General features: G+C 33.5%; 3 protein-coding genes and 1 non-coding gene across 7 annotated transcripts in view; 2 read left to right on the top strand and 2 right to left on the bottom strand.

Annotated features, from left to right (window-relative positions):
* Nucleotides 1-628, bottom strand: part of LOC143530154 (uncharacterized) — a 140760-nt gene extending 140132 nt beyond the window's left edge. The window contains exon 1 of the mRNA XM_077025769.1: nucleotides 228-628. Coding sequence (XP_076881884.1) covers nucleotides 228-615 — 388 coding nt within the window. The 5' untranslated portion in view covers nucleotides 616-628. The remainder of the gene's footprint in view (nucleotides 1-227) is intronic.
* Nucleotides 629-4118: 3490 nt separating this feature from the next.
* Nucleotides 4119-9380, bottom strand: LOC143530156 (vesicle transport v-SNARE 12-like). Of its 3 annotated transcripts, none has more exons than XM_077025773.1 (6): nucleotides 9364-9380; nucleotides 7275-7384; nucleotides 6341-6399; nucleotides 6068-6256; nucleotides 5210-5380; nucleotides 4119-4395 (listed from the first exon to the last, which is right to left on the bottom strand). In XM_077025773.1, exons 2-6 carry the CDS (start codon nucleotides 7369-7371, stop codon nucleotides 4243-4245), a joined length of 669 nt encoding a protein of 222 aa, XP_076881888.1. In that variant the 5' UTR covers nucleotides 7372-7384; nucleotides 9364-9380; the 3' UTR covers nucleotides 4119-4242. The 3 variants fall into 3 exon arrangements, with proteins under 3 accessions (XP_076881888.1, XP_076881887.1, XP_076881886.1); XM_077025771.1 differs by having other exon boundaries at nucleotides 4120-4395; nucleotides 7275-7395; XM_077025772.1 differs by lacking the exon at nucleotides 9364-9380 and having other exon boundaries at nucleotides 7275-7407.
* LOC143530201 (U6 spliceosomal RNA) lies at nucleotides 6690-6794 on the top strand. The gene has a single exon (XR_013134809.1). It is a non-coding gene; the product is annotated as a U6 spliceosomal RNA (small nuclear RNA).
* Nucleotides 9381-11209: 1829 nt separating the features above from the next.
* Nucleotides 11210-18199, top strand: LOC143530181 (hyperosmolality-gated Ca2+ permeable channel 2.4-like). Of its 2 annotated transcripts, XM_077025795.1 has the most exons (11): nucleotides 11210-11290; nucleotides 12779-13122; nucleotides 13205-13360; nucleotides 13445-13508; nucleotides 14229-14438; nucleotides 14523-14648; nucleotides 15055-15353; nucleotides 16293-16569; nucleotides 16635-16907; nucleotides 17202-17435; nucleotides 17918-18199. In XM_077025795.1, exons 2-11 carry the CDS (start codon nucleotides 12836-12838, stop codon nucleotides 18080-18082), a joined length of 2091 nt encoding a protein of 696 aa, XP_076881910.1. In that variant the 5' UTR covers nucleotides 11210-11290; nucleotides 12779-12835; the 3' UTR covers nucleotides 18083-18199. The 2 variants fall into 2 exon arrangements, with proteins under 2 accessions (XP_076881910.1, XP_076881909.1); XM_077025794.1 differs by lacking the exon at nucleotides 11210-11290 and having other exon boundaries at nucleotides 12749-13122.
* Nucleotides 18200-19819: the final 1620 nt, after the last annotated feature.

The following is a 19819-nucleotide window of genomic DNA, read 5'->3' on the forward strand; positions in this document are numbered from 1 at the left end:
TTAATAGTTTATGTTCAATCACTCGTTCAGTTAAATTTAAGCAAACGAACACGAATATGTTCTGTTCATGTTCATGTTCATGTTCGTTTACAACTAACTGTGCTTAACTTTAGTTCAACTTCATAAAATAACAAATTAAACTATAATCAATGCGAAAGCGAAGTTAGTTAGAAACCATAACAGAATTAACAGAAATAACAGAATTATAACAATGAAAGTTAATATACCATCATAACTGCTGGTATTAAAAGTTTGTTTCAGGTGGCGTCTCATGTCATACGCACGAGACGACACCTGCTCAACAAACTCATTCGACGACCTCGGTATCGTTCCGTCTAATCGCAACGCCTTCTCCACCTCATCCTCTTCTTCTTCTTCTTCACCTTCACCTCCTCGTTCTCCAATAGCCTTCAATTTACAACTCACGCTATTCACTCTTCCACCACCGTACAGTTGTAATTGTACTTGTACCCTAGGGTTTGAACAAATTGAACCGGAAGGATGTCGGTGATCGAGATGAAAGCGTAAGGAATCGGATCGCCGGGGGTGCTGGTGGCGGAGGGCGGTGGTGGTGGTTCCCGGAGGTAGGATGATTGAGGTGGATACAGAGGACATTATTAATATATATATGTGTTTGTGTGAGTTTGTAATATTAATATTATTATTATACACAGTGAGAGAGAGGGTGATGGTGGAGAAGTTGGTGGTGGTTTGGTGGCTGCGTGAACGACTGAAACACCGCCGGAGTGAACGAAAGGAAGTTGAAGTTAGTTGGATTTGTATTATTATTCCAGATTTTTATTTTATGCACCCAAGTATTTATTATTTTATGAAGGAAATTGAAACACATATAAATAGAATAAAAAATAAATTGGATGTGCTCAACTCATTCTATTAGTGAAAGATTGGGGTTAGACAAAATTATAAATTTTATTCTTTAAAAAAAGTCAAATTACGGTTCGTGTCTTTTTTTATGTTACCTTGCAGGCGGTGTCCTTTAAACATTTTTTCCTATACGTTACGTCCTTTACGCTAACTGGGTTAGAAAAACTCAGTTAAGTATGACATGTGCCAGACATGTGATGGGCATAATTGTAATTTTAATGTATCTTTAAATTTAAAAAAAGAAAAGAAAATATATATATATATATATATATATATATATATAATATCTTCCCCTCCTTTCCCTCTTCTTTCTCTCTAAGCCACCACCATCACCATAAATTCCAGCCACCATACCTCTACCCACCTCGTTGCAAATTCCATTCAACCCACCACCACCACCTCCTCTCCATACCCCCACCTACCCTCCTCCGTAATATCCAACCTCCCACTCCCACCATCGCAGTCAACAACCAATCTCCAACTATCACCCGAACCCGACCCATCCTTTTCCAAAACCCATATCCGAAAACCCAATTCACCTAACCCACCCACTGACCGACCGCCTCCACTGATCACCATCGCCTGTTATAGTCTCCACCCGAACCCTACCATCGCCTGTTACAGTCACCTAACCCGATTTTCCAGCGAGCCCACTTAAACTAACAGATCTGAGATCCGGGTTAACCTAACAGATCAGGTTATATTAGCCCACTTAACCTAACTCCGGCCACCATAAATTCCGGACGGAGTTATGATTAGCCCGATTTTCCGGTAAGATGTTATGATTAGCCCACTTAACCTAACAGATATGGTTATATCTGATCATGTTAACGGTGGTGGTGGTTGTTTCCGGCGAGATTTGGGCAGATCTCGAACCACCAATGATTTTCCGGCCAGCTCTTGGCAGATCTCGAACCACCACGAAATTTAACGATTGAGGTTGTGCCTTCAATCTAAGTAGACAACGACTGGAAAGGGGGTTGGTTTGGTGGTGGTCACGGCTGAGAGAAGGAGGTTGGTAGTGGTGGTGGTGGTTTAGAGAGAGGAGAAGACAAGAATAGAGAGAGAGAGAGTGTGTGTGTGTGTATATTAAACACCCTCGTTGAAAAGACCAAAATGCCCTCACGTGCCATGCACATGTTGTCATTTAACTGAGTTTTTCTAACCCAGTTAATGTAAAGGACGTAACGTGTAGGAAAAAATGTTTAAAGGACACCGCCTGCAAGGAAACTAAAAAAAGGACACGAACTGTAATTTGGTTTTTTTTAAAGAACAAAATTTGTAATTCTGTCAACTTTTTAAACCTTAATATCACTAATTTATATGGAGATATGAGGGATGGTCATGGCTTGCCAGGCTTCGAGTCCTGATTTCACCCGGTTCTACCGGCTCCTCGTTGTCGTGCCGTTTGGGGGCGTGGGGGTCGGGTTTTATCCGGGGAATCTCTCAATAGATGGACTGCTAGGGGCTCAGTCGTCAGGACTCGTGGCCAGCTCGGGCTATCTTTAGCCAATGAGGGTCACATACAGAGTACCCGGCGTTACTTTATTGATCATTCTAAAAAAAAGAATTAAAAAAACAAAAATTCGTGACAAAAGTGTCAACGAATCAAACTTTAACTCTTTGACACATGTATTTATTCATTTTGGTTTTGGCACCTTTGGTTTCTTTGCGCCTGAAGGTGTGGAATTACTTACTCCGAGTGAATGTGTTTTTTAAAAAATTTAGTTTTGCAATTCAAAATGGGGTAGTAGCGTAGCTTGTGGCTTGTTTGCCTTCTGTTTCGATGCAATCACTACTTTTCAAGTATATTATTAAAATTGTTATGGTTAAAAGAAAAAAAAACTCTTTTAAGTGAATTGGTTATGAACCGTCTTAAGGTAAGTTCGTTTATATTCATAAACATCCCTTTACGTTTGTTTATGTTGTTTATGTTCGTTAGTTTACGTTTATGTAAGTTTGTTCATTAACGTTCGTTAATACATTCATTTTAAGTTAAAAAACTTATTAAGTGTATTATATTGTTGTGCATGTTTTCTTTTAATTGGTTATAGCTCAATTATATTCTTTTTTCATATATTTTCATTTCAGACTTTCAGCTATGTTCTTTCGTGAACCATTCGTTTATTAATAAAAGAATACAGATGTGTTAATTTTCTTAACGAATGAACACAAACAAGATGACCATGTATGTTTAATTGTTTTACTTGTCATATGTATGGTTAAATGTACGTCATGAACATGTTTCGTTCGTGTACATTCAGATCGTTTGCAAGCCTATTCTCTCCTTTTATAGGTCGAATACCAACCTCTGCACGCCAACAGGCCCGACTTCAAGAACGCAAAAAATATTTTGGGCCGAAGGCGAAATTTTTTTTGGGCCTTAATTAAAAAGGAGTATTTTGTTGATTTAAACAATTAAATTTTATATAGGTTTACTTTGTTATAATTTGGATTGTGTAAAAAAATTTTTGTATAAAAATATGATTAAAAATTAAAAAGGAGTATTTTGTTGATTTAAACAATTAAATTTTATATAGGTTTACTTTGTTATAATTTGGATTGTGTAAATTTCTTTTTGTATAAAAATATGATTAAACGTGTCTCAAATGAGACTTGAACCCATAACCTTTTGGTTGAAGGTAATACCTCTCTGCCACTAGACCAAACTAGTGGTCATATAATTAGGTTTAAACATTAAATATACATATTTTTTTTAATAAAATTTAAAATAATTTTTTTATAAAAAAAATTTCGGGCTTAACGGGGTGTCGGGCCTGTGGCCGTCGACCACCCCGCCACCCCTATGGGCCGGCCCTGCACGCCAATATACTACCTTTACATGTTTGTATACTACATCAACATGTCCGTATACATGTGTTACACCCCCTTTATACACTCGTATACCACCTTATATAAGTCCATATGGCATTACATATGAAACAAGCCTGCAGTTTGCAAAAGTTATATCAGTCGTGCAACATTATACGGCTCATATGATTTGACAAGCATGTTGTTCTACAGATTAATGGATGGTGTATGGCTGTATAGCACTATACGATCACTGTCTAAATCTAGTACTAAAATGTTCACTTACAGTACGCCTCGTATGATCTGAAACATGTTCTTCTCGGATGTCAGCAATACATCAACTCTTTAAATACAACCCACCTCGACAAAAAAAGTTCACGCATAACATAACCTGAACCATGTTTGAAAAGAAATCAAACTTGACATTAATTTTACAACTTAGGTTCAAACAAAAGAGTGGTTTCTAAACAGCAAAACACAAGGTTTAAAACAACATATGTCTGTTTATGTACACCCAAATACCCAATATGGTCAAATGTGATTTTGCTAATAAAAAAGCTTGTAATACAAGATAAGGATGATTGCAAGCACAAGAGCACCAATCAAGGAGCCAAGGATCCACTTGTTCTTTGACATCCTTCTTGACATTGATGTCAAAACCTTCTTGCTCTTATCAATGGCATCGTCTACGCCATGAAGCTGTCAAAACAAGTACAAGTGTTACGGATATTGATGCGTGTAAAACCTTATGGCGAGTATCATGTTGTCAATATATACCCTTACATACGTGAAATTTTTCATATATACCTACCCAAAACTAAGAATATCATATGTGCCCAACTTTAATAAATTTTTATCCGGTGACCATTCTACCCCTTTCCATTATATTTGTTTAAGCCCTACTTTTAATTTGGATTTTGATCGACGTTGACAATAAGCAAGCGAACCAGAACTGTCATCTCTCCTCTTTTGTTCTCTCGATGACAGATAACACAACAATCGAATCTGTATGTTCGAATCAGATAATCGAACTCGAATCAGATGATCAAGCCAGGTGTATTCGCATGATAAGCGTATTATAAGCATCTAACTCGAATTAGATAGTCGAATCAGGTATAATCGCATGTGTCTCCGTCTGTTTATCGCGTTATTTTATCACATTAGGGAATAAAATTGCATCGGTTTAGACTTTAGCGCATCGGTTTACCGACTTATGTTAATTTTTGTTATAAACGAAAATTGTTAAGAGTAACACATTTAAGTTAATAATGGGTAACAAAATTTAAGCTAAAAATGAATGAATAAAAAGTTTGAATAAAATTTTCAAGATTTAGAAAAGTAGGGGTTAAATAGTCATTTACTAAATTGTTTTTTATTAACTAGGTATATTGGATATTTTAACTACTTTGCAAGGGCATACATAATATTTTTAGTTTTGCAAGGGCATATATGATAAACTGCCCCTAAAATGTATATCAACCTATTAATGATGATTTTGAAGATTATAAAATACCTTCGCATGGGAATTTAAGAGAGTTTCTCGTTGTTGGTGCAAATCTTGAAGAATTGAAACTCCGAGTTCCTCTGTTTCAAACACGGCTCTCCTGCTTTCCTTAATTCTATCACTAGATTGATTTAATCTCTCAGTTGACATTGTTAGTCTTTCTCGTTGATCTGCAGATGCCTGTAATATAAAATATATTCAAATGTATATACATTAACAGAATTATTTGGTCAAAACTCAAATCTTTCATTAAAAAGTTCACATGAACATTAATTTTCTCCAAATCCACCTCCTAAACTTAAACTAATCTCACCACTTGAACAAAACCAAATTCACAAGTCAATTGACCATAAAATAGACATAATTAATATTACCATCTATTCTCATACTTGGTTGGCATAAAAGTGAATCATTCAAAAGTGTCGTTTGTTATGCAAACAGTTTAAATTTTTAATGAAAATAAGTTAATAAAAAACAATAAAAATACACTATATAAAGATAAACGTGCATCTATGAAATATATACAGCTAATTTAGATATAAACTTATATCATGTTTGTTTGTAATATAATTCTTATAATAAATAGTCAAACAAAATTCTTTTATCACACTAAAAGTCTAAAACTTTGTTTACGAGTAAAAAAACAGATTAGATGAGGTACCATAAAATCTCATATATAATTAAAAAGGATATAAACATTCTCAAATATAACTGAAAAGAAATTTAACATGTGTTAGTGTTAATATAGGTTACGGAAAATATGTACAGAATAAACAGATACTCAGATAGGACACCATATATACAGAAAATACTACAGTTTCCAACCTAGTAAAAGTAAAACAAACGTTTAAAAAACATATAACTTACCATATGAGCATTGGCCAATCCAGATTCAAGTAGTTCCTCATGTGCAGTTTGACTGGATTTAGCAGAAGCAAGCTTTTTGACTTCTTGTTTCAATTTGGTTAGATCAGATTTATATTCACGAAGTTTGGCAAGTAGCATTGCTTTCACACCTGGCTGCAAACTTCTTGCCTCAAGATCCATTTTTCTTATCTGGACCAATTTGTTATATGTGAATTATAAACTAGAATCATAAGAAGCTTTGCAGAAAGATAAAGTTAAATGACTAATTATTACCAGAACGTCAGCCTCATCTAATCCAGATTGTAGTTCTGATATCTCTTTGCTTTTTTGCTCTTCATATCATCACGATTACAAGTAAAAAATATCAGTTTTCAATAAAACCAAAATGACAATAATTCCAGCATTATACTAACTATACAAATTAGAGAGACTATACATCTAAGCTCAGCATTCCCACATCAAAACAGTTGGTAAATACTAAATCAGAAGTGCTTTTTTAATGGGCAAATGCCTAATAAACCCGTGACACGTCTTTTATGTGTTAATCAGATGTTAAGCTTCTAAAAATATCATTAACAACTTTCACTCAGAAATGCGTTAATGTACTAATATGATGTTGATCATATGATGTACCATATTATCTAATAAAATCGGAACGATACAGAGAATGTTAGCATGGCCCCTACGCAAGGATGACAGTAATTAACTACCCTTCAACATAAACATTGTACAAAATCATTAAGTAAAAGAAATAGTCATTATGTTATAGCACTATTTAATCGTTATTTATATAACTAAATTACTGAAAGCTGGAGAGCCATTAAGCATGGTAAGAAAATAAAGCAGATAAGCACTTTTGAGCATTTAGATGAAGAAAAGTATTTTTGTTTATATTAGAAGTTTTCAATAAACAGTTAGTTTGCTTCTTTAACCTGGTATTCTTGACTCAAAATTATAACTTATAGGTCTACATTTAGCATGAATAAGTTGTTTTCAATAAGTGATGACATAACTTGTACAGATAATCTTTCACTAACACCTCAGAACATCAAATTAAACAAAAAAAAATGATAATCTCTTAGTCAAAATAATGATAAATTATAAAACATAATCTTAACTGAAAGCCAAAAATCTGAAAAACTTAAAAGCAATGAAGAATATAGACAAACAAAAGCTGTTATAAAAACTATTCTAAAATAAACAATACCTTCATCAAGAATTGAACCAGCAGCATTGCATTTTCTGGACAGATTTGTAGACAGCTCACAATACTGTCGCTCGTATCCTTCGAATACCTCACTCATCTCTGTCTATCTTCTATAAAATACCTTAAATTACAACCTGCTTCAAATCCAAAGCTAATATTACAACATTATCATATCCTTTATTCATAAAACAACTCGAAACTGTTAACAGAAATTATATTCATTAAACCAATAGCTCAACCAGATCCGTCATTTCGCAATACGATTACATCTAACAAACTACTCAATAACATTCACTGAAAGCATTATCCATTTAACTTAATACTAAATTTCTCAATTATAATTACTAATTACAGCCAGCTTCAAATCCAAAGCTAAAATAACACCACAATCATTTCATATATTCATAAACTAACTTGAAACTATTAAGAAAAATCAAATTCACTAATTCGAATTGAAACAATCACTCAAAACAGATCCGTCATTCGCAACACAATTACAATCTAATAAACTAGTCAATAACATTTTCTACTATAAATCCTGTAATTCGTACGATTAATCCTAATTTATTTCGCATAATGATTACAATCAAATAGACTAGTCAATAACATTCACTAAAAACATTAATCCATATAACTGAAACTAAATTTCTCTATCAAAAATCCTGATTACAACCTACTTCAGATCCAAAGCTAAAATTACAACACAATCATTTCCTATATTCATAAACAGATAAACTAACTCTAAACTATTAACAAGAAATCAAATTCACTGAATCAAATCGAATTCAAAAGATCAAATAAACAGATTCGTCATTCGCAATGCGATTACAGTCTAATAAACTAGTCTATAACATTCACTGAAAACATTAATCCATAGAACTGAAACTAAATTTCTCTATTACAAATCCTGATTACAACCTGCTTCAGATCCAAAGCTAAAACTACAACGAAATCATTACCTGTATTCATTCATAACTAACTCGAATCATATTCATTGACTTATAATTGAACTGAACTGAACAGATCGGCTCTACAGATCCAGCATTCGCAACACAATTATAATCTAATAATCATTCTCTAATACAAATCGTGTTAAGTCGAACGATTAATCCTAATTTATTTCGCTATTACAATCTAACAAACTAGTCAATAACATTCACTGAAAACATAAATCCATAAAACTGAAACTAAAATTCCTGTATTATAAATCCTCATTACAACTAGCTTCAAATCCAAATCCAAAGCTAAAGCTACACCACAAATCATTTCATATATTCATAACCTAACTCTAAACTATTAACAGAAATCAAATTCACCGCATCAAATTGAATTGCAACAATCGCATAAACAGATCCGTCATTCGCAAAACGATTACACTCTAATAAACTAGTCAATAGCATTCTCTATTATAAATCGTGTAATTTGTACGACTAATCCTAATTTATTTCGCAGAACGATTACAATCTAATAAACTAATCAATAACATTCTCTAATATTAATCGTGTAAGTCAAACGATTAATCCTAATTTATATCGCAAAACGATTACAATTTAATAAACTAGTCAATAACATTCTCTACTGTAAATCCTGTAATTCGTACAATTAATCCTAATTTATTTCGTAAAACGATTACAATCTAATAGACTAGTCAATAGCATTCACCGAAAACATAAATCCATAAAACTGAAACTAAAAAAGTAAAAAACACTATTATATATCCTTATTACAGATCCAAAGCTAAAATTACACCACAATCATTTCATATATTCACAAAGCAACTCGAAACTATTAACTCGAATCATGTTCATTGAATTAAATTGAACTGAATTGAATTGAACTGAACGAATCGGTTAAACAGATCCGTCATTAGCAATACGATTACAATCTAATAAACTACTCAATAACATTATCTATTATTATAGATCGTGTAATTCGTACGGTTAATCCTGAATTTAAACCCTAATTTATGATCCGGTCAATAATAACAGAGAATCAATCGTTGTAATAGAGCGAGAATATGAATTCAATTGCGTAAATTCAATTGCGATTATAACGAGTAACAATTGGAATCGTAGATGGATTTACTTACAGAGATGTTGAGGAAGAGACGAAATGATATTATTATTATTATTATTATTATTATTATTATTGTTTTGTTAGTTGTGTAATTGAATAGTGGCTTCTCGGGAGATGGGCACGTATTATTATTTTGTCAGCGGGCTGTAGTATGTTTCCTGTTCAAGTACCTTCTCGGTAGATGGGCACGAAGTCGTGTTGTCTGAACGTCACGTTGTTTTTACCGCGGATAATCTTTGGTTCAATGGTATTACTTGATATTTCTAAGGTTTTAAGTTCGAAACATGACTCATTTTCCTATGGTGATGGATTTCATCAATGGTGTTATTTGGTGAGTAAGGCCTGAAACGCTAAAGTCATTACGCATCACTGGCATATGGGGTTAATTCAAACGTTGTTTAAAAAAATGTTCAGGGATGATTATGAAAGCTTCAGTTGATTAGGTTTGTTACGCAAAACATCATGTTTAACTTTTATAGTCACAAAATGTCTCTAATAACATGAGTGTTGGCGTCGGTATAATACCATCATACGCCTCTATTTACAACCAGTTAAATTCCGTCACATGTCTCAAAATGAACGTAAATGCCCATGTGTTTACTAATGTAGGCGGATTTGATAGTGTTTCTTCCTTCATGTTACTGACGGTTCTACTGGTCTCACATCCTTGTCACGAGAATGTGGGGCGGTTTTCATGCATTCTAAACGATTTTTTTTAAAAAGATCCCATCAAAGAATTTTGGACTGCTCCAGACAGTGAGGAAATGATCAAGTGAGAGAGAGAGAGATGGTGTAACTAGATGTTGGTGGTTGTAATCAAGCAACATCAAGACAATGGTGGTAGGTAGGAAGATATTGATGGATATTTGTGGTGATTGAATGCAACAATGACATGTGACTTGGAGTAGGATGTGATCAAACAACAATACGGTGGCAATGGTGCATGGTGAGCATCTCAAAGGCGGCATTGGTGATTAGTTGGCATCGTGTGCATTCCGTTAAACTGTTTATTCCATTACCCTGTATCAAATAGACATTTAAGGCTAAATGACTTAATGTGTATAGTTTTGTGACATGTGTTGATGAGATTGATCAATATGCGAACACGGCTCACATGCCGGCAATGATTGAACATCAGTTTAGTAGTAAAGGTACATATTTGATGAGGTATAAGTTTTATGACATTGTCCATAAAAGTCCATTGACTTACATGAAATGATGCAGTTTTCATGTATTGCTTTAACCATAAAACGTGCCATGTAGTTAACAAATGTGATTAGTGTTTACATAGACAAGTGGTTAAATGTAACAACTATGAGATGCGTCAAATGTGTCAATGAAAAGAAAGGTGATTTATTTACGAATACGATTCAAGACTTATAAAATTTTGTATGAAATGATTATGTGAAGGCCTGAAACACAAATGTTACGGTGTTGTATTTCAAATTATTTATGGGGGTGTCTTATGTTTTACCAATACAAAACGACGATTTTAACACGTGTTTCAATATAAAACATATATGAATAATAATAGAAAGTGACGGTGATATATACCGACGACTATATGATGTGCACATACGGAAAAAAAAATCAAAAATCAAAGGTCCACATTTTAAAACGTGACAGTCACTTAACAAATTTTTAACACCACATGAAAAATGAAAGAAATAAACATAAAAAATAAAAAATATTTCTTCAAGCGAAACTCACACGTCTCACACGTTATGTCACCATCCAATTGTCAATCAATTAAACTCATCTCTCTTAATAAACATAAATATTAAATAAACAGTAGACTATGAATATTAAAGTTATATATTCTCCCAAATATACCGGCCAGTCTGTTGAGATATTCAACGGTAGTCAACCACCTGCCAATCGGTCAACGGCAAGAAGCACATTAGATATAGATATAGATACATACAAACGCGTATATGCAGGTATTATTATTAGTATTATTATTATTATTATTATTATTATTATTATTATTTCGTTCGTGATGCAACTAACTGAATGAAGAGTTAGGTACGTTTTGCTATTAATTTGTTATAATTAGGTTCTGTTAATCAAATACTACTGTGATATTGTTAACTGTTAGTTAATATTGAAGCTATTCGAGTTTAACAAGCGCTCGGATACTCGATATCGGTTCATACCGTTCTGTTACGGCAGTTAGTCAGCTAGTTGTGTGTTAACTGTTAAGCTTATGTGATTGTGAAATTGTATTAGTTTTAGCTTAATATGCACTAAGATCTATATGTATTTGTGTGTTAGATCTGCTGAGTGTTACTTGAAGGTTTTTATTTAGTAAGCAGTTAGTCAACTCCGCATATTATTATTATTATTATTATTATTATTATTATTGTTTCGTTTGTGATGCAACTAACTGAATGAGAAGTTAGGTACAATTTGTTATGATTAGGTTCTGTTAATCAAATACTACTGTGATTTTGTTAATCGTTAGGTCTGGTAATAATTCAGATGCTGTCATCACGTTTTGCGAGATTCAATTCTCTGGTTGTTTGTTAGTAAACTGTAAATATGGAAGCTATTCTAGTTTAACAAGCGCTCGGATACTCGATATCGGTGCATACCGGTCTGTTAGGGCAGTTAGTCAGTTAGTTATGTGTGTTATGCATCTGTGATTGTGAAATTGTATTAGTTTTAGTTTAATATGCACTAAGATCTATATGTATTGTGAAATTGAATTTGCTGTATTATGCTTCTGTACTCTGTAGTGAATACTTGGTCAACTCCACATACATGTGGATTTCTTATTTCAGTTTCACAGTGACAGTACAATTATATGACCTGTCATACACGTATGAGTGTGTATGTCAACTAATCTAGCAAGACATTGGTAGTTTATTGTATTTTAGGACCATTATTGGTGAAGCTGTTTATTTAGTTATGTTTCTGTAGTAAATACTTGGTCAATCTCACAAATATGCAGATTTCTTGTATCAGTTTCACAGAGACAGTAAAATTATATGATTTGAATTTTGGACGCCTCATATACAGTGTGTTTATCAACTAATATAGGGAAGATATTGGTTGAATTTTGAGCACCATTATTTACACTCCAAATCTCTATGCAGCTCTGTTGTTTTGTTCTCACTAGCCTGATCTTCTTCACATTATATTTAATTTTGAAAAAACAACCTGGAATTGTAATCTATTTGAGTTTAAAAGGTACTGAAGATCAATGAGTATCTGTGTGTTAGGGTTGGTAGCTGTTGAATTAGTTGTGTTATGCTTTAGTAGTAAGTTGTTAGTCAATAGTCAACCCCATGCTTTGACTGTAAAGTTAATAAGTTATATGATTTGAGCTTGAAATATCTTATATACACATGAGAGATGGCGGTAGTTAATTGTATTTGAGCACGTATACCATTGTTTACACTCCTAATCTAGTAATCTCTATGCAGCTTTGCTGTTGATTCTCAGTAGTTTGATTTTCTTCAACAAAAACTCGGGGTTACCAAATGATTCTCTCAGGTCTTCTTACGTCTGTTGCAATCAATTTTGCACTATGTGTAATCTTCTTCACCCTGTATTCAATTCTGAGTAAACAACCTGGAAATTATAAAGTTTTTATTCCTCGTTTGCTTGCTGAGGGGATGGCCAGTGTACGTAGACCAAGACAGTTTCATTTGAGTAGGCTGTTACCTACTGCTGGTTGGATAAAAAATGCATGGCATCCTACCGAAGACCAACTGCTGGCTTATTCAGGACTTGATGCGGTGGTATTCATGCGAATAATCACCTTTAGGTGATTATGTTTTCAAAATGCTTTCCTAATGATTAAGATTGATGTTTATTGCACTAAATAGTTTCTTTTTCTTTATTTTCAGTTTTAAAGTATTCACTATCGCGGGTTTTGTCGGGATCTTTATTCTGATCCCTGTGAACTGCTCGGGAAATCAGCTGCAAGATGTCGATTTCATAAACTTAACAAACAATACATTGGAAGTATTTAGCATATCTAATGTAAACAATGGTTCAGATAGGTAATACGTGGTAACTTGATATCATCATATGCTTTCAAATGTGTGTTTATTGAAACCTAACAACTTAGTTGAAACTTCTTGCAGTTTATGGATACATTTAGGTGTTGTGTATTTTGTCACCCTTATTACATGTTATTTTCTCTTTTCTGTAAGTTATACTATTTCTGTTTTTGTTGGTAATAATATGCTGAGCGAACTTATCTTACTTAGATTTAGTATATTGTGTTAATAAGTAGATAGTTCATTCTAAATTTACATCGTATGAAATAATACGGTGAACATCGTACATTGTTTTTTTATTAACATCAAACTTTCCCGAAAGCAGGCTTGTAAATGAACCGAACTAACACGAATGCGGCATGTTCCTGTTTGTGTTTTTTTAATGTAAACGAACGGGGTTGTCCTGTTCATGTTCGTTCATTAAGAAAATGAATGTGTTTGTGTTCGTTCATGTTCTTCTGTTAAAGGTATAAACAAATGGCTTACAAATGTAAACGAACGGGCATATTGAACATAGATGAACGAACATAAATGGATATAACTGAGCGAAAACCAAATATAAATAAATGTAGCATCAAACTGTTGGGCCTAAAAGTTAATTAAACCAGACCAAATTGTAATAGGTTATATTTTAATTCCATAAAGCTCAACTAAATTGTAATGAACCTAAAAAATTATAATTAATATATAAATGAATGTAAACAAACGAATTTACAAATGAACGTAACTAATTGAACATATATTGACGAACATAAACAAATTTAAATGCACGAACGTAAACGAGCGTTGAGGAACATAATTGAACAAACAAGACAAGTGTTCTTTTAGATAACTGATTGTACTTAAGATCTTAGTTTGCATCATTCAGGAATACAAATATATATCTTCAAAAAGGATTGATTATTTCAGTTCATCAAAACCTCAACCTCATCAGTTCACTATTTTAGTTAGCAATATACCTGTTTCAAAAGGTATCAGTGTTGGCACTAGTGTTGATAACCTTTTCACCGAAAATCACCCGGACACATATCTATCTCATGTGGTGGTTCATCGAAAGAGCAAAGTTTGGACCGTTGCTGTAAGTTACATTCTTTTACATTTACCGAATTTTATATAAGTAAATAATTTGCTAGTATGTTTTACTATAAATTATTATGTCCAGCATGCCTTGAAGAAACTCTACAAGAAGATTTTCAGAATCAAAAAGGCGTCAACTCAGCATATGTTCACGCGTGATGGTTTCTTAAATGGCTCGAATGTGAAAGTGAAAAAGGACAAATCAAGAGAGGTAGATCCCAACTACAATCTTTTTTTATGATCAAATAAAATATTAGAATCAGTAATTATTGCACTAGATGCTAGAGAGATATAAATATGTAGAGAGAAATTTGTAAATCTTGTATTTTTTATACAAAACTAATACTATAAATAAACTATCAAATTTTAGAAAATTCGGGAAAAATAGTTTCTTGTATTGACATTTGACAAATCCTGATATTATGGTCAATACCTTAGGATATGTCATTTTTATACTACTTAAATATTATGATCAAAACAGTAAAACCAATAGTTTGGTGCTGTATAAATCACCTCCCATACATTAGTTACACTTTTCATGAATGATGCACGATAGTTTTGCATATTTGTTATAACATCTCAATTTTCTATTAATATTTACTTTATTGCTAAGAAAGGAAGTCAGAGCTGCCTTTGTGTCATTCAAGTCCCGTTATGGTGCTGCAGTCGCTCTTCACATGCTACAATCAAATAATCCCACAGAGTGGCGAACTGAGCAAGCACCTGAGCCACAAGATGTTTATTGGCCATTTTTTTCTTCAACATTTATGAGAAGATGGATTTCAAGGCTGGTGGTTATTTTATCGTGTGCTTTTCTTACAATCATATTCCTTATTCCGGTTTTTATCGTTCAAGGACTTACAAATCTTGCTCAATTGGAAGCTTACTTTCCTTTCCTGACAAGTATCCTTACAATGTAAGCAGTTTCCACAAACCACAACATTCTATAACTTTATGATATATGCCGGTCAAGCGGGTTGGCTAACAGGTCAAAACAGGCTCGAGTCCAAACGGGTGATTTTGGTCAGTAAGGGTATAAACGAGCTGAGCCCGAGCTTGGCTCGTTTAACTTGCCGTGAGTTCGAACTCGGCTCGTTTCGAGCTCTATCACAAAAGCTCGAGCTCGGCTCATGAGTACTTTTTCAAGCTCGGGCGCAGTTCGTTTATCATTTTATTAATTAATTTATCTATATTTATAAGTTTTTTTTGTATATTTAAAATATAAGCTTTTTGTATAACAAACTGTATATTATTTAGTTTCTGTTATCATAATTTTACATTTAATAATTCTTATTATACAAATATATATTTAATATATCTAATAAAAATTGTATGGCTGATCAGCTCGTTTAGGCTCGCGAGTCAGCTCAAGCTTGATGAGTAAGGCTCAGGATCGGGCTCAGGCTCGTTTAATAAACAAGCTTACTTTTAGGCTCGGGCTCTTTCTCATTGGATTCAAGCTTTTAACGAGCCGATCTCAAGTGACTAAGCTCATTTACATCTCCTACAAGTCAGGTTGGGTCGTGCTGATCCTGAACAATTTTTTTTCCAAAATTTAAAGTTTTTTATATATAATTGTGCAAAATAAGATTCCAAAGATTATATTATTTCAAGAACAATCTAATGTTTTTTAACAAAATGTTTTAGGAGGGTTTTTTTGCATTTAAAAATAAAAATACACTTTGGGCTACTTCCGATCCGTTTGCAGAAAATTAGATTTTCTAATATATTAAGAGATGTTGAAGTCAACAAAATTTGTGTTCTTGATGACATATAATAATGCCTGTATTCAAATAAATACAAATATAATGAAAATTTAAGCTCGTGTCACTGGAAATCTTTCGTAATGTTGCAGATCTATTGTGAGTCAAGTAATTACCGGATACCTTCCGAATTTGATTCTTCAGATGTCATTAAAGATTATTCCTCCAACTATGAAACTGTTATCCTCTCAACAAGGGTATGTTTGTAATAGTGATATTGAAAGGAGCGCTTGTCACAAAGTAATTTGGTTCACTGTGTGGAACGTGTTTTTTGCCAATGTTTTATCTGCATCGGCTTTTGGTCTACTATCTATATTTCTTGAGGTCAAAGATATTCCGTCCAAGCTTGCTGTCTCTGTCCCCGCTCAGGTACATAACAATTTTCCAAAATTTTATATATAACAAATATTTATATTTTTTAAGCGGTTTTGCAGGCATCGTTTTTCATTGCATACGTGGTGACCTTAGGGTGGACGAGTACTTCATCAGAACTCTTTCGTGGGATACCGTTCATAATAAGCTTAATATGTAAACCTTTTACCAGGAATTCGGATGAGGTCACGGTTCCGTCTTTCCCGTATCATAAAGACATTCCAAAGATTCTTTTTTTTGGACTTCTGGGATTTACATATTTTTTCTTGGCTCCTATCATTATTCCCTTTCTCTTGATTTACTTTGCTCTTGCATACATCATCTACCGAAACCAGGTTAGTTTTACTTTGTATATATACTTCTCGTTCATTTATTTAACGAGCGAACAAACGTGAACAGATATTCTCGTTCGTTCATTGTTGTTCATTACTGCACGTTTGTTAATATGGTCAACTAAATTTTGTAGGCCTGCTACAATTTAGTCTAGTTTTAATAACTTTTTAGACTCAACTCATTCGTTTAACTGTTCGTGATCACCTGTTTGTTCGATTAAAGTTAAATGAACGAACACAAACATGCTCCGTTCAGCTCGTTTACAGGCTGATGAAAAAGGCACTGTTTATATGCAGATGTTATACGTCTATGCACCAGAGTATGAATCTGCTGGGAAGTTTTGGCCCATTGTTCACGATACCACTATATTCTCTCTTGTTTTGATGCAATTCATTGCGTTTGGAATATTTAAACTGAAGAAGCTTCCTTATGCAACATCCGTCACTCTACCTCTTCCGGTTATCACTCTTCTCTTCAATGAATATTGTCGGAAACGCTTTTTACCCATATTTTGTGCTTATTCAACCGAGGTATGTTGTTCATGGTTATATAAATAGTCTAAATTCACATGTGCTTTATGTTTTATCTCTAATGGGTAACAAAAATAGTTAGGTAAAAATATAACATGTCAAAAGTCGCCCAAAGTGTATTTTATGCATAAAACGTCATATAATAATAATAATAATAATATGAATATTAAACACTTGTCCCTTTTTTAAGTTTCGTATAGAGAGTTAATGTGTTAACTGTGATGGAAAATAAAAATAAATAAAAAATTCTAATGAAGGTATTCAGGAGGGGTTGTATACATTAATAAAATACACTTTGGGCAGCTTCTGACCCGTTAAACCCGTTTTCTTTATAGCTAATTATTTTGACCTTGCTCATTTGGCCCGTTAGTGACTAAACAGTAAACACAACCCGAATCGAATCATTCACATATAAACAGTTTTACTAAGTAAACCCAAAACCCCCCTAAATTCCTTTACCTAATGTGCCTTTATAAATGTAGACTTTACGAAAGAAAGACCGAGAAGATCAAAGTCAACCTGAAATGCCTCATTTGTTGAGGCAACTTAGCTCCGCCTATCAGGATCCAGCCTTAGTTCCTCAGTCATATTCTTCAAATCATAGCAGTCTTCGTGAACCGCTTATCTCTGTTGCTGAAGTTCGGTGAAATGGTATTCGTTATCAGTTATCACTATTACATGTGGAATAGATTATATAAAACGTCGACATGAATTTTCAAGTCATTGTAAAGAGACATTTGGTGAATATTGTGTGCATAGATTAGCTTTACATGTATATAATGCTTGATTTTATAATTTTCGATTGAGTTTACATGCGGGTTTTTACTTTTTATGTACATAACATACGCATTTGTATGTAAAATGTACAAAATTAATAAATATTTTCACAATAATTTAGTATTTTGCGATGAAATGCCATGTACTGTCCCAACAAGCATAAGCAAAAAAACACGGTGTCTAAAACTCGTTTACATTACACTCTCCACGACTTCTAAGCTACACGACTTACAACTAAAGAAGAAAACTGTACTCATCATGAAATCGATAAGCACAACGAAGCTATACACAAACACCAAAACAGCTCGTTCCCAAATCCTCGAATCCCCGTCTCCATAACTTAAACTCTTCACCCGATGCTCAAACAAGCCTTTAACGATCGCCATCCCAATCGTCGACCCAACAAATATCATCAAACCAACTCGAGTTTGACCTTTAATTAACGCACCCGACCTCATAACCGCTTGCAGACCCGAAACATCCTCCCACACTGAAATCACCATACAAAGATCACATATAATAATAACATAACCCAAAAATACCAAGAAACACAGCACTGATACAACTGCAACGCAAGTAATCGATTGGTGCGATAACCCGAACACAAAAAGCAGTCTGCTTACACAAATTAGCATGATCACAAATAAAGTGACACACCCAACAATTAATCCACAAATCAACAAATAAGTTGTGACAACTCGCCTCCAAATCGTTCGCATAATCAAATAAAATTTAAACGTAACGAATTTTTTTCGCGAATAAGTGCATTCAACGGAGTACACAACAGCTGCTTTCTAGATTAATAACAAAGTGCAGTATAAGGGGAGAGAAACCAGGGATGAAATCGTAATTTCTGAAAGTTTTCGACAACATTCCTTCACGAATGGATTCGATGGAAGCCCGCATGATTCGACGATGATTAAAACTGATTTTGTGATTTGTTTTACAATGGATTTATCGACTAGTAGATTCGATAAATGGATAGCTGAAACCGGGTAGATTAGAAGTAAACTAATGGTGATAAATGTAGTTGGATTACATTTCAAGATTCTAACGGTTTCGGTTATGATTTGTAACGAACTAGATTGTCGAAACGAGTGATCGGATCGGATAACATTGGTAGAATTAGGGGTTTCCATGAAATAAATGTAAAAAAAATTAGATAAATTGCATGGGGATTGAGGTTTGTATTGAGTTAAGTGAATTTGGGTTGGATTGAAATGAGGATTTGGTGTGTGTGTGATGTGTGTATATGTATGTAATATGTATGGTTACATAAACATGTGATGATATATGATTATGAAGAACAAGAATGTGGAAAGGTGGTAAGGGATTTGGGAATGTAAGAGGATGATGTGCTGATTTCATGGGAGAGGGAGAGGGAGAGGGAGAAGATATAGAGATCTTTATTGATTTCAGAGAATCAAACATTATACTTTTTTAAAAAAATTCATAAATGTTGTTAAAAGAAAAAAAGAAAATATACTTTTCTTGAATAAATAACCTTTTAAGGGTTTTCAAGTATGAACCTAGAAATAAAATAAAAACGAGTTAAATGAGTTGACCCGAGTTAAAAATCGAGTTTGATTTTTTAATTTAACAGGTCT

This window comes from Bidens hawaiensis, unplaced genomic scaffold (assembly GCF_021521415.1).
Source record: "Bidens hawaiensis isolate Kalapana, Puna unplaced genomic scaffold, B.hawaiensis_p1.1 tig00008858_1, whole genome shotgun sequence".
Classification (NCBI taxonomy): Eukaryota; Viridiplantae; Streptophyta; class Magnoliopsida; order Asterales; family Asteraceae; genus Bidens; species Bidens hawaiensis.

Coding starts and splice junctions, on each gene's coding strand:
- LOC143530181 (XM_077025795.1), top strand. CDS start 12,836: ATGATTCTCTCAGGTCTTCTTACGTCTGTTGCAATCAATTTTGCACTA. Junction 13,361..13,444: donor GTAAACAATGGTTCAGATAG/GTAATACGTGGT, acceptor AACTTCTTGCAG/TTTATGGATACATTTAGGTG. Junction 16,908..17,201: donor ACATCATCTACCGAAACCAG/GTTAGTTTTACT, acceptor GTTTATATGCAG/ATGTTATACGTCTATGCACC.
- LOC143530156 (XM_077025773.1), bottom strand. CDS start 7,371: ATGAGTGAGGTATTCGAAGGATACGAGCGACAGTATTGTGAGCTGTCT. Junction 5,381..6,067: donor GATTGGCCAATGCTCATATG/GTAAGTTATATG, acceptor TTTATATTACAG/GCATCTGCAGATCAACGAGA. Junction 4,396..5,209: donor TCTTAAATTCCCATGCGAAG/GTATTTTATAAT, acceptor TTGTTTTGACAG/CTTCATGGCGTAGACGATGC.